Source organism: Suncus etruscus, chromosome 11 (genome assembly GCF_024139225.1).
Source record: "Suncus etruscus isolate mSunEtr1 chromosome 11, mSunEtr1.pri.cur, whole genome shotgun sequence".
NCBI classification, from domain to species: Eukaryota; Metazoa; Chordata; class Mammalia; order Eulipotyphla; family Soricidae; genus Suncus; species Suncus etruscus.
The window spans coordinates 4430930-4445813 of NC_064858.1; the positions used below are offsets into that span (position 1 = coordinate 4430930).

At 46.8% G+C, this 14884-nt stretch overlaps 1 protein-coding gene across 1 annotated transcript in view; it reads right to left on the minus strand.

The window, feature by feature from the left end:
• The window catches only part of CYFIP1 (cytoplasmic FMR1 interacting protein 1), a 48992-nt gene that overhangs the window by 6600 nt on the left and 27508 nt on the right, over window positions 1–14884 (minus strand). The window contains 4 exon segments of the mRNA XM_049782666.1: window positions 962–1092; window positions 6475–6565; window positions 8856–8999; window positions 9667–9754. Coding sequence (XP_049638623.1) covers window positions 962–1092; window positions 6475–6565; window positions 8856–8999; window positions 9667–9754 — 454 coding nt within the window.

The following is a 14884-nucleotide window of genomic DNA, read 5'->3' on the forward strand; positions in this document are numbered from 1 at the left end:
CAAAAGAAATGCGTGTCTGTGTGGAACTCCCAGCCACAAGTGCTTGTTAAGACTTTGAATTTGGGGGCTGGTGCAGTGGCGCAAGCGGTAGGGCATTTGCCTTGCACAGGGCTGACCCAGGACAGACCTGGGTTCGATCTCCAGGGTCACATATGGTCCCCCAAGCCAGGAGTGATTTCTGAGTACAGAAATCCCTGAGTATCACCGGGTGTGGTTAAAAAAAAGACTTTGAATTTTGAATCCTGGGGCTAGAGTGATAGGACAGTGGGGAGGACACTTGCCTTGAGCACTGCTGAGTGTGGCCCCAAAACCAAGAAAATAAATAAAATAAGATAAAAAGGTATCAAGAGAAGGAGATAGAAGAGAGTTCGGGGTGCAAGACTCACATGCACAAGTCCCTGACTCCACTCCCTGAGCTCTAAGGTGCCCCCTCTCAGGCTGGGGCCTAAGTACCGAGATCCCCCAAATGTCCAATCACCAGGAACATCCCCTGAACACTGCTGGGGGAGATACTGTGCTTCCCGAAATGATCCACATATCCCCAAGCCCCACCAGAAGTGATTCCGGATTGCAGAGCCAGGAGTAATACTTGAGCGTTGCTGGCTATGGCCTAAAAACAAGAAAACAAACCAACCTCCAAAATCCCCCCCAAATGATGTCCACATTTCCCACTTCAGAGCTTCTGAACAGAAACTGTCTGGCAAGAGAAGCCACAGCAACAGGCTTGATAACAGTCGCATGAGACTGATAACAGGCTCATAGTGGAGCCTGAGAACCGGGATGTCTGCGCTGGGGGGAGATGGCCCAGATCCAGAAGGGGCATCAGGGTGGAGGGAGCACCCTCCGAGGGAGGACTCAGGCCCCTCCCCACAAATCGAAGTGTCGCCCCCAGTACTGCTGGGGCACATTCTCAGGCAGCAGAAACAGAGCAGCCGTCATCTCTGGCGGGTGCAGCACTCACCAGGCTCTGCTCCACCAGCAGGCAGAAGAGTACAGCGTTGCCCACCTCCCGAAGGTTCTGGAAACATACGGTCTTGAGTTCAGCATACTCTACGATGTCCTTCAGCTGGTGGTGGAAGAACTCCAGGATACCTATAGCAGGGAACACAGGGTAGGGATGACCCCAGATGGCTCCAACACCTTCCCACACCATGATCAAGTAGGATTCATTCCAGGAATACAAGAATGGTTTAATGTGCATAAATCAATCAACACAATACACCATATCAACAAAAAGAAAAAGAAAAACCATATGATCATATCAATAGATGCAGAGAAAGCATTTGATAAGGTCCAACACCCATTCTTGATAAAAAAAACACTCATCAAGACGGGAATGGAAGGAACTTTTCTCAATATAGTCAAGGCCATCTACCACAGCTAATGGTAAATATTATTCTCAATGGTGATAAACTAAAAGCATTTCCTCTAAAATCTGGTACAAGGCTGCCCTCTCTCACCACTTCTATTCAGCATAGTGCTGGAAGTTCTTGCCAGAATGATTCGACAAGAAAAAGCAATCAAGGGCATCCAGATAGGAAAGGAAGAAGTCAAGCTCTAACTGTTTGCAGATGACATGATAATATATTTTGAAAACCCTAAGGACTCTACCAAAAAGCTTCTAGAAGCAATAGATTCATATAGCAAAGTGGCAGACTACAAAATTAACACGCAAAAATCAATGACCTCCTTATACACTAATAATGATAGACAAGAAATGGACATGAAAAAAACAACCCCATTCACATTAGTGTCACACAAACTCAAATATCTTGGAATCAACTTAACTAAAGAGATGAAGCGGGGCTGGAGAGATAGCATGGAAGCAAAGCATTTGCCTTTCACGCAGAAGGTCATTGGTTCAAATCCCGGCATCCCATATGGTCCCCCGAGCCTGCCAGGAGCGATTTCTGAGTGTGGAGCCAGGAGTAACCCCTGAGCACTGCCGGTTGTGAACCCCCCCCCAAAAAAAAAGACATGAAGGATCTATACAAAGAAAACTACAAAACCCTGCAAAGAAATAAAAGAGGACACAAAGAAATGGAGATATATACCCCCCTCATGGATTGGCAGGACTAATATCATTAATCTGGCAATACTTCCAAAGCATTGTACAGATTTTTTTTTTGTGTGTGTGTGTGGTTTTTGGGTCACACCCGGCAGTACTCAGGGGTTATTCCTGGCTCCAGGCTCAAAAATTGCTCCTGGCAGGCAAGGGGGACTATATGGGACGCCGGGATTCGAACCGATGACCTCCTGCATGAAAGGCAAACACCTTACCTCCAGGCTATCTCCCCGGCCCCGCATTGTACAGATTTAATGCAATCCCTCTAAGGATACCCATGACATTCTTCAAAGAAGTGGATCTAACACTCCTTAAATCCTTAAATCCATTTGGAACGGGGCCGAAGAGATAGCATGGAGGTAAGGTGTTTGCCTTGCATGCAGAAAGTCGGTGGTTTGAATCCTGGCATCCCATATAGTTGGGAAAAGGAGCATGGGAAGCATCACTTTTCCAAAATTTAAATTGCATTACAAAGCTATAGTCATTAAAACAGCTTGGTACTGAAATAAAGACAGGCCCTCAATCAGTGGAATAGACTTGAGTATTCAGAGAATGTGTCCCAGATATACAATCGATTAATCTTCGATAAAGGGGCAAGAAATCCAAAATGGAGCAAGGAAAGCCTCTTCAACAAGTGGTGTTGGCACAACTGGCTAGCCACTTGCAAAAAAGCAAACTCAGACCCCCATCTAACACCATGCACAAAGGTCAAATCCAAATGGATTAAAGACCTGGATATCAGACCCGAAACCATAAGGTATACTGAACACATAGACATGATCATATGTAATCACCATATGGAATACAATGTGGAATATTCCAATCACATATGAGATACATATGTGATTGGAACAATACAAGGCTGCCCTCTCTCACCACTTCTATTCAGCATAGTGCTGGAAGGTTTCAATATCCCAATCACATATGGAATCACATGACATTGAGACTAAAGGCATCTTCAAGGCAAAAACAGCACTCTCCAGACAAGTGGAAACAGAGATACAACAGATGGGACTATATTAAGCATATATATATGCACCACAAAGAAAATAGTGCCTAGGATACAAAAGCCACCTACAGAATGGGAGAAACTATTCACCCAATACCCGTCAGACAAGTGGCTAATATAAAAAATATACAAAGTACTGACAGACCGCAACAAGAAAAATACATCTAACCCCATCAAAAATGGGGAGAACAGTCATATGAACATTGAGTAGAAATAAAAAATGATCAGACTTAAACACCAAATCCAAAGCCAATGACAACAGAATCGATACCCAATCTACAACAAGCTATACACAGATGGGACCACTTATACTAGCAGTCTGTGGGGGCAAAGGAGGGGGATATAGGATGTATGCTGAGAACAGGGGTGAGGGAAGACAACATTGGTGGTGGAAATGCCCCTGATTTAATGTTACTATGTACCTAAAATATTACTGTGAAAGATTTGTAATCCACTTTGATCAAAATAGAAATTATTTTTTAAAAAATTGGGAGAAGAAATAAACAAACAATTTCTCAAAGAAGAAATATAAATGGCCAAATGGTACATGAAAAAAATGTTCCACATCACTAATTATCAGGGAGAGGCAAATCAAAACAACAATGAGGTAATGAGGTATCATCTCATGCCACAGAGACTGGCACACATCACAAAGATCAAGAACAATAAGTGCTGGTGGGATGTGGGGAGAAAGGAACTCTCATTCACTGCTGGTGGGAATGCTATCTAGTCTAGTGTTTATGGAAAACAATATGGAGATGCCTCAAAAAATTGGAAATTGAACTCCCATATGATCCAGCTATACCAGTCCTAGGGATATACCCTAGGAACACAAAAATACAATTCAAAAATCCCTTCCTCACATCTATATTCATCGCAGTACTATTTACAATAGCCAGACTCTGGAAACAACCAAGATGCTCTTCAACAGATGAATGGCTAAAGAAACTGTGGTACATATACACAATGGAATATTATGCAGCCATCAGGAGAGATGAAGTCATGAAATTTTCCTATACATGGATGGACATGGAAGCTATTATGCTGAGTCAAATAAGTCAGAGATTAGAGACACAGAATAGTCTCGCTTATCTATGGGCTTTAAGAAAAATAAAAGGCATTATTGTAATAATGCCCAGAGACAAGGGATGGAAAGACTGGCACATTATATGAAGTTCACCACAAAGAGTGGTGAGTGCAGTTAGAGAAATAACTACACTAAGAACTACCATGTGTTTGCCTTGCAAGCAGCTGATCCAGGACCAAAGGTGGTTGGTTCGAATTCTGGTGTCCCATATGGTCCCCTGTGCCTGCCAGGAGCTATTTCTGAGCAGACAGCCAGGAGTAACCCCTGAGCAACGCCAGGTGTGGCCCAAAAGCAAAAACAAAAACAAAAAACTAAGAACTACCATGGCAATGTTAATGAGTAAGAGAAGTAGAATGCTTCTCTTGAATAAAGGCAGTGGGGGTGGGTAGAGGGAGATGGGGTGCATTTGGTGGTGGGAATGTTGCACTGGTGAGGGGGTGGTATTCTTTTTGTGACTGAAACCCAACTTCAGTCATGTTTGTAATCATGGTGTTTAAATAAAAAAATTAAATTAGGGGCCGGGCGGTGGCGCTAGAGGTAAGGTGCCTGCCTTACCTGCGCTAGCCTTGGATGGACCGCGGTTTGATCCCCCGGCATCCCATATGGTCCCCCAAGCCAGGAGCGACTTCTGAGCTCATAGCCAGGAGTAACCCCTGAGCGTCACCGGGTGTGGCCCAAAAACCAAAAAAAAAAAAAAAAATTAAATTAAAAAAAAAAAAAGAAGGGCTCGGAGAGATAGCACAGCGGTGTTTGCCTTGCAAGCAGCCAATTCAGGACCAAAGGTAGTTGGTTCGAATCCCGATGTCCCATATGGTCCCCCGTGCCTGCCAGGAGCTATTTCTGAGCAGACAGCCAGGAGTAACCCCTGAGCACAGCCAGGTGTAACCCAAAAACCAAAAAAAAAAAAAAAAAAAAAAAGAAGCCATGTGAGATATGCACATGGTAGTTAGGGCTTGTAAAAAAGCTTGATTTCTCCTGAAACTTCACCTGACTGCTGTGGATCATTTCCTCACCGTTACCCTGATACCTACAGACTTGCCAGGCCGTAGGGGCTGCAGGCGCTGGGCTGGGCTGAGAAAGACCTCACCATCCATCCACCACACTAGAACTTATGAATTAATATTTAATACAACAATACACCAGGCTCGCGAGGCACCCAAGAGCTGGGAGAGGTGCCTGGCAGGGACAAAGTCCCACTCCTGACTCCTGGCACCACCAGGTGTGGCCTCAGCACCCACCCCAAACCCTGAACTGTCCTGCCTGCTTAGCCCAATATGGCTGGGACGACTCCCTGGTCCCCTCCTTAAATAGCATAATATGCCACCAACAAAAAATGGAGTTTTGGGGGTCGGTAAAAGCACAGCAGGGAGGGCATTTGCCTTGCACGCAACTGAACTGGATCTGATCCTCAGCCCATATGGTCCCCCAAGCACCGCCAGGAGTGATTTCTGACCACAGAGCCAGAACTAAGTCCTGAGCACTGCCAGGTGCTCTCTGCTGTGCTATCGCTCTGGCCTGCTTTTTGGCTTTTAGGCCACACCCAGTGGTGGTTAGTCAGACCGTACTCCCGGGTCTAAACTAAGAGATTGTTCCTAGCTCAGGCGACCCCAGGTGGTGCTGGGAATCAAAACCAAGTTGGCTGCAGCCAAGGCAAGTGCCCTCCTTGACGTTAAAAAAAAGAAAGAAAGAAAAGAAAAGAGGGGCCAGAGAGACAGCACAGCAGGGAGGGTGTTTGCCTTGCACATCTTCCACATGACTGACCCAGGTTCGATTCCCATCATCCTCTGAGGTCCCAGAGCCTGCCAGGGGAGATCCACGAGTGCAAAACTAGAAGTAACCCCTGAGTACTGCTAGGTGTGGTCCAAAACCCAAAAGAAACAGAGAGTGAGAGAGAAGAGAAACACACAAAGACAGAGAGAGAAAAATCAGAACTGGAGAGATAGTATAGCGAGGAAGGCATTTGCCTTGCACAGGCCTGACTCAGGTTCAATTCCTGGGGCCTCCCTTATGGTGCCCCCAGTAATGTCAGGAGTAATTCCTGAGTCAGGAATGACCTGGAATGTTGCGGACCCCAAACCCATAAAGACAAAAATAAAAGACAAAGGAGATGGCTCTGACTCCCACCCAATCAGGTAACCAGGGGACTCCCAAGGCCTCCCAGAGATCCCAGCCCTGCCCTGTTGCGAGATCGTTGGGGTTCAGAGCCCCGGCAGCCCTCCAAGAAAAGTCACCAGGCACCGGGTGGCTCAGAGACAGCAGGTGTTGCCTCTGGGCTCTGAAATTCGAGATGCGGGAGGCCAATAGCAGACTCACCTGGGGAGCCATATTCATGACGTGGCAGGCGGCATATCTTGGGCATCACCTCCATCAGCGTCTTCACATACTGCAGGATGGTGCCCTGAAGCTGGAGGACACGGGGTGAGTGTGCGACCCAGGGGAGCACGGGGAAGCCACAGCCCCATGGTGCCTCTTGGATGGGTAGGCAGCTTGTTACACCTTCCAAGTGACATGTCTGGGGCTAGCAGGGTCCATTATGGGATGATGGTGTCAACTACCTCCATATTTTGTCAGCTGGACTGATTGGGGGGGGGTGTTTTGCTCACAAGAGGCAGTGCTCAGGGGTTACTCCTAGCTCTGTGCTCAAAAATCACTCCTGGCAGGCTCAGGGAGCCATATGGGATGCTGGGGATCGAACCTAGGTTGGGTGTGTGCAACGCAAATGCCCTCACCGCTGACCAGTTTATTGGAGGCCTTATCTGGAAGTGCAATGCCAGGATCAAGCCCTGGAGTGGGATGGAACCTGGGGCATCTTGCACACAAAACTTGAGCTCAACAGACTAAGGGCCAAGCTTGGCCTTCAGCCCTCTGACTCATCAAGCTGAAGGCTGAACTGATTTTTGTTTGCTTTTCTGGGCCACACCTAGCGGTTCCAGGGTCCATGAATCCAGGCATGCAAAGCCTGTCCAACCAGCTCTCCTGCCCTCAAACTGATAGTTTTGAGGTTTCTGGATCACACCTGGCAACGTTCAGGGGTTATTCCTGAATCTGTGCTCAGAAATTACTCCTGGCAAGTTCTAGGGACCATATAAGATGCCAGGGATCAAATTTGAGTCAGTCACTTACAAAGCAAGTGTACGATTGCTCCGACTCTCAAACTACTTTGTGACACTGACTCACACAAGGTTGGATCCATCGTACTAGAAACCACCAGTAGCTGGTTTACAGCATTGGTCAGGACCCCCCCCCCCCCCGTTACTCTGCCCAGCACCCATAGATCGCTTGGTAATCATGAGAAATAAGTTCAGATTCGGGTCCGGAGAGATAGCATAAAGGCGTTTGCCTTGCAAGCAGCCGATCCAGGACCAAAGGTGGTTGGTTCGAATCCCGGTGTCCCATATGGTCCCCCGTGCCTGCCTGGAGCTATTTCTGAGCAGACAGCCAGGAGTAACCCCTGAGCACCGCCGGGTGTGGCCCAAAAACCAAAAAAAAAAAAAAAAAAAAAAAAAAGAAATAAGTTCAGATTCAAGAGTTTTCTCTGGGTTCCTGGGCAAAACAAGAAAACAACTGGGGCTGGAGATAGCAGAGTGCTAGGACGTTTGCCTCGCACACAGCCAATCCAGGACAGGACAGGTGGTTCGAATCTCGGCATTCCATATGGTGCCCCGAGCCTGCCAGAAGTGATTTCTGAGCATAGAGCCAGGAGTAACCCCTGAGTACCACAAGGATATGACCCAACCCCCCCAAAACACAAACAAAAAAAGAAAACAACCTATTTGACCATAAAGAATCATATACATATGTGCTCAACCACTAGAGATGATGGACTTGTGAAAGGAATTAAAAATGATTTTTTTTGGGGGGGTGGTTTTGGGTCACACCTGGCAGTACTCAGGAATTACTCCTGGCTCTACACTCAGAAATCGCTTCTGGCAGGCTCAGGGGACCATATGGGATGCCAGGATTCGAACCACTGTCCTTCTGCATGGAAGGCAAACGCCTTATCTCCGTGCTATCTCTCTGGCCCAATGAATTCCATAGAATGCTTTGATGATTATCTAGCCTTCACAGGGCAGAAGCCACATGTTTTCCTGCTATGCAAACTATTGTAAACTATTCCTTACTAACTCAGAATGCCTTGCTAAAGTAAATGTATAAAATCCCTGCTCTTTGAGTGAATAAACGGGCTAGAGCCAAATTCCTCTCTTATTGTGAGATCTAGTCACAATCCGCCGACTCCTGTACCCACTCTTCTAGAGGATTCCACTGCTATTCCTATGTCCAGCCACTCTTGCCCAGCTGGCAGAAGGGCCTTCACACTCCTCGCCAGTTACCATCAACTCCCGAGGGTTTAACAGAGAGTGGCAGGAGACTGCTCCCAGTTCACCAAGGGGCAGCTTCCCACAACTTTCCACTTTCAAAGCTCTTGCTTTTACCCCTCCCGCCCCATCAGCTCCTAAGAGACCTACAGAGCAGCAGGATCCCTCACAAAACAGGAGGCAGGGAGTGCTGCTACTGGTCAGAGGAGCCATTTCTCTAGCCTGGGAGATGCTGAATGGAGAAAGTGTTGACACCTGAGTTTTTCTAGAAGTCAGTTAAAGACCCGGGAGAACAAGACTATGGAGGGTCTGATGGGGGCAGATAAAGCCCTCCAGTTATCCTGGACCCCTGCACTGAAGAGCAGGCCCAGCACGTACCAGGCTCTTGACCACCTTCAGCAGCTCCTCCATGACCACGGCAATTCCTTGATAGCCCAAGAGCCTGCAGATGACCTGGAAGTGGGGTGGCCCCACAAAGTTCCGGTAGTTGCCGTAGATGCTGGAGTAGGCCAGGTTCAGTGCCTAGGGAGGTGATGGGGTGAGACACATGCTCAGAGGACCAGGGGGAAACACCAGCATAACTCTAAGACAACACGACACCCCAGGGAGTTCCAGGATGTTCCAGGATGGATGGGAGGCTGCCCTTGCAGAAACAGATGCTCAGAAATTCCTCCCATTGGGTTCAGGGGACCAAGCCTATGGGATGACAGAGACTGAACCCACATCAGCCACATGCATGGGAAATGGCCTCCCCACTATACTAACACCTTGGCCATGGAGCCATGATTTGATTCGCATCGAGTGAGATTTGTCTCATGGCCTTAGAGTTTCCTAAGAGGATCGTTTCTAGGGGTTTAGTCAGTTTACTTGGCCTTGCTGGTGTCTTTCCTGCAAGCCACATTCCCAACAAAAAACAGATGGAAACTCGATTTCAAAGCCACTCCCCTCATGAAGCAAACAATCTGTTTATTTGTTTGGTTTTTGGGCCACACACAGTGACGCTCAGGAATTATTCCTGGCTATGCACTCAGAAATCACTCCTGGCTTGGGGGACCATATAGGATGCTGGGGATCAAACCGAGGTCTGTCCCAAGTCAGCATGTGAAAGGCAAATGCCCTACCACTTGTGCCACCGCTCTGGCATCTGAAACAAACAATCTGAATGTTTATTTACAAAAATAAAACTTACCTTTGATCCATGCAAATACTGAGGTTGTGCATTGGGCTGCTTATCTCTTTGGAACTCTTGAGAAAACGGTAATACTGTCCGAACAAACCTAGAAAGAGTTAAAAAAAAAAATTAAAAGCAAACAGAAATGTAACAAAATGCTTGTTCTTTAAAAATCAGTTGTCCGTTATCATATTAAATCTTCCTCCCAAGTACATTATTTGATCCTCAAAAAGAAAAAAAAATGGTGGGGCCAAAGAGATAGAACAGTAAAGAATGCGCTTGCCTTGCATGTAGTTGACCCAGGTTTGATCCAGGGCCCATCAGGGATTATTTCTGCCTCTGCACTCAGAAATCGCTCCTGGCAGGCTCGGGGGACCATATGGGGTGCCAGGGATCAAACCCAGGTCTGTTGTGGGTCGTCACATTGAGTTTTGAGAGTCAGTTTGTTCAACTATGCTCAAAGCTTGCCAGATCCTTTTATGCTTTAGGGATGTAACAGTCACTGCCTGAACAGAAGGAAGGTCTACCGCATGGCCCCCAAATGCACGATATTCAAGAAAACTGTCCGTCCTTTTTGGTTAGTTTGTTTTATGTTTTTGGGCCACACCCAGCAGCACTCAGATTACTCCTGACTCTGTGCTCAGAAATCGCTCCTGACAAGCTTGGGGGAACATCTGGGATGCCAGGATCAAATCCGTGTCTGTCCTGGGTCAGCTGCATGCAAGACAAATACCCTACTGCTGTGCTATTGCTCCGGCCCCAAAGAATGATTTATTTTTTATTTTTTTATTTTTTGGGGTTGGCTCAGAAATCGCCCCTGGCAGGCACGGGGGACCATATGGGATGCCGGGATTTGAACCACATCCTTCTGGATGTAAGGCGAACGCCCTACCTCCATGCTATCTCTCCAGCCCCAAAGAATGATTTCTACTGAAGAGTCAGGAGTAAGCCCTGAGCACTTCCGGGTAAGCGCAACCCCCCCCCCCAAAAAAAACCCCACAAAAACAGGCCATCAAGGAAATCACAGAATCAGCCCCACTTCTTTCTGGCCCCTCAAGGGAAGGTCCAAAGTTTGTAAATTTTGTCCCGTTTTTTTTGTTTGTTTGTTTGATTTGCTTTTGTTGTTGTTGTTTTTTGGAATCACACCTGGCAGCACTCAGGGGTTCCCTTAGTTTTGCGCTCAAAAATCGCTCCTGGCTGGCTCGGGGGACCATATAGGGTGCTGGGATTCGAACCATTGTCCATCATGAGTTGGCTGCATGCAAGGCAAATGCCCTACCACTATGCTCTCTCTCCGGCACCTGATTTTGCTTTTAAGGCAATGACCCCAGCCCATGCATTCTGAAATAACTTGGAAACAAAATCTTTTTTTTTTTTTGGGGGGGGGCATACCCAGCAGTGCTCAGGGGTTACTCCTGGCTGTCTGCTCAGAAATAGCTCCTGGCAGGCACGGGGACCACATGGGACACCGGGATTCGAACCAACCACCTTTGGTCCTGGTTCGGCTGCTTGCAAGGCAAACGCCGCTGTGCTATCTCTTCGGGCCCCCTTTTTTTTGTTTTGTTTTTTTGTTTTTTTGGGGGGCCACACCCGGTGGTGCTCAGGGGTTCCTCCTGGCTGTCTGCTCAGAAATAGCTCCTGGCAGGCACGGGGGACCATATGGGACACCGGGATTCGAACCAACCACCTTTGGTCCTGGATCGGCTGCTTGCAAGGCAAACGCCGCTGTGCTATCTCTCCGGGCCCCAGAAACAAAATATTTTAATCACAATCTCTCTCTCTAGTGCAAACTTTCAATTGTGTTTCACAGGGTATGGATTAGTAATTCTGAAACAACCCTACAGACATTTTCTAGCATTTCCCGCACTGAGCAACGATGAGTTGTGAAACAGGGACACTAAGTGTTGAAAGAAATGATGAAAATGAAATGTAAATATTGTGGTTGTGAACCAGAACTTCAGACATATGTGTGTGGTTTCAGTTATGGTTTCAGTGTACAGACAGCTACAGCTAAAGAGAAATCATTAGTACTTCGGAGTCGGACTTGATTTGGAAGAAGGGTAACTACTGATGTTCTACAATGATGAAGTCATACGGGGTGTGTGTGTGTGTGTGTGTGTGTGTGTGTGTGTGTGTGTGTGTGTGTGTGTGTGTGTGTGTGTGTGTGTGTGTGTGTGTGTTGTGTGTTAGTGCGCTGCTAGGCGCAGCGCGCGCCACGCACTGCGTGCATCAAATGACTGGTGTCCAAGGAAGAACTCTGGTGGACCATACAGGTGAAATATATGCTTTGCTTTGGTTTTTTTGGTTTTTAGGGCCACACCCGGTGGGGTGCTCAGGGGTTCCTCATGGCTCTGTGCTCAGAAAATCGCTCCTGGCAGGCTTGGGGGGACCATATGGGATGGCAGGAATCGAACGTAGGTCCATCCCCGGGTCAGCAGGATTGCAAGGCAAATGCCCTGACTGCTGTGCTATCTCTTCAGCCCCATAGATGATGTATTTAAAGAGGCCAAGAACCCAGATAAACAACCCCAAATCAGGAATCCCCCAGGACTGATGCCACCACCAGCTCAGAAGATGCAGAAAAGGAATCCCCAAAGTCTCAAGGAAGCTCAACCTTGAACTTGAGAATCCAGAATGAGAAGTTTCAATGGCGTAAAAATCTGTGGTTTTTGAGGATATCACCAAGGTTTGATTTTTCTCAGACCTCACAGATTTCCTCACAACTCAACTGATTTTATCACACCTCAGGGGATTTCTTCAGATTTCACAAGAATTCTTCACCGCTCATAGGATTTCCTCATACCTCAAAGGATTTCTTTACACCTCATAGAACTCTAACTCACACCTCACAATATTTTCTCATGGCCCACACGATTTCCTCATGGCTCATAGGATCATCTAGTCGTTGATAATGTTTTTCTCACAACTCACAGATTGCCTCACAACACAATATTTCCACAGAGCACATAGGATTTCTGCTCACAGGATATTTCTCAAATCTCAGCATTTCCTCACATTCAGAGGATTTTCTAAGAGCTCGCAGAATTGTCTCAGGATCACAGGATTTCCTCCTACCACACAGAATCTTTTCTCCTGTCACATGACTTTGTCACAGGTGATAGAATTTCCTCTGAGTACACAGCATTTCTAACACTCACAGGATTCCTCCCTCTTCACAGGATTTCCTTAGAGCTCACACTACTTTCTCACACCTCACAGTATTTCCTCATAGCTCATAGGATTTTGTCACAGCTTACAGATTTCCTCACAGATCCCAGGATTTCCACACATCTAACGGGATTTTCTCACAGCTCATAGGTTTTTCTCATGGCTCACAGAATTTTCCCACACTTCCTAGGATTTTATCACACCTCACAGCACTTTCTCACAGTTCACTGTGCACTTGTCAAGGCTCACAGATTTGATCAGACTTCACGTTTTTTCACAACTCCCAGGATTCTCACAGTTCACTGGATTTCTTCACAACTCACTAGTTTTCTCCCATAGCTCCCTGGATTTGCTCACACCTCACAGTCCCCACAATTTCCTAACAGAACTCCTCACAGCTCACAGTGCTTCCTCAGACTTTACAGGATTTCATCACAATTCACTGGATTTCCTCACGGGACCTACTGGATTTCCGCACAAATCAGAGGTTATTCACACCTCACAGGATTTCCTCACAGTTCCCACCATTTGCTAACAGAATCCCTCATGTCTCACAGAGTTTCCTCAGACTTTATAGGATTTCATCACAGCACACAAGATTTCCTCACACCTCACAGAATTTCCTCATCGCTCTTAAGATTTCTTCACTATTCACAGGATAGCCTCACATCTCACAGAATTTCCTCATAGCACACACGATTTCCTCAAACCTCAGAATTTCCTCATGGCTCATAGAACTTTCTCACAAGAGTTCCTCATATCACACAGAATTTTCTCATTGTTCACACTACTTCCTCAGTTTACAGGATTTTCTCATAGTATGCAAGACTTCCTCAAAGCTCAAAGAATTTTCTCACATCACACTGAATTTCCTTCCTTCCTTCCTTCCTTCCTTCCTTCCTTCCTTCCTTCTTCCTTCCTTCCTTCCTTCCTTCCTTCCTTCCTTCCTTCCTTCCTTCCTCCCTCCCTCCCTCCCTCCCTCCCTCCCTCCCTCCCTCTTCCATCTTTCTTTCTTTCTTTCTTTCTTTCTTTCTTTCTTTCTTTCTTTCTTTCTTTTTTCTTTCTTTCTTTCTTTCTTTCTTTCTTTCTTTCTTTCTTTCTTTCTTTCTTTCTTTCTTTCTTTCTTTCTTTCGTTTTTTTTTTTTTTTTGGCCACACCCGGTGATGCTCAGGGGTTACTCCTGGCTATGCACTCAGAAATTGCTTGGGGGACCATATGGGACACAGGGGGATTGAACCATGGTCTGTCCGAGGCTAGGGTTTGCAAGTCAGACACCTTACCTCTAGTGCCACTGCTCCAGCCCCATGCACTGGATTTTCCTATAGTACATAGGATTTCCTAAGAGTACCCAGGATCTGCACAGAACACTAAATTTTTGCACATATAGGAGATTTTCACTGTTTCATTACCTTATGCTCCAGAAATAATGACACTTAGTAGTAACAACACAAATGACACTGGACTAAATTTTACACATTCTCCACTCAAAAAACCCTTAATGGAAAAAGGTTACAAGATCAGGAAGAGAGAGGCTGGAGTGATAGCACAGTGGTCGGGCATTTGCCTTGCACGCAGCCAACCCGGGATGGACCTGGGTTCCATCCCGGCATCCCATATGATCCCCCGACCCTGCCAGGAGCAATTTCTGAGTGCAGAGCCAGGAGTAACCCCTGAGCATCATCAGGTGTGGCCCAAAACAAAACAAAAAAATCTGGAAAAGAATCATCCTAGAATCATGTTGAATCAGGAGATTAGATGAGAGATCCCTTTCCCCTGGGGAATTCAAGAGGACATGGTCTCCCTTCAGAGGCAAGGAGACTGGCAGTCCTCAGCTCTGGGCCAATCAACAAGACTTTCAGTATAGTCACACACCGCCCCGGTACATATACCTTTACTCACGCACACAAACCCTCACATGCGTACACCTGAGCAAGGTTTGCACTCTCTCTCTCATCCCCTCTCCTCTTTCCTATACGCCTATGCTCCCAGACAGGTGCGTGTGGCCGCATGTCTCCTGGCACACGATGACAGGACAAGGCCTATGCTCAGTGAGACGAGGATAGAGAGG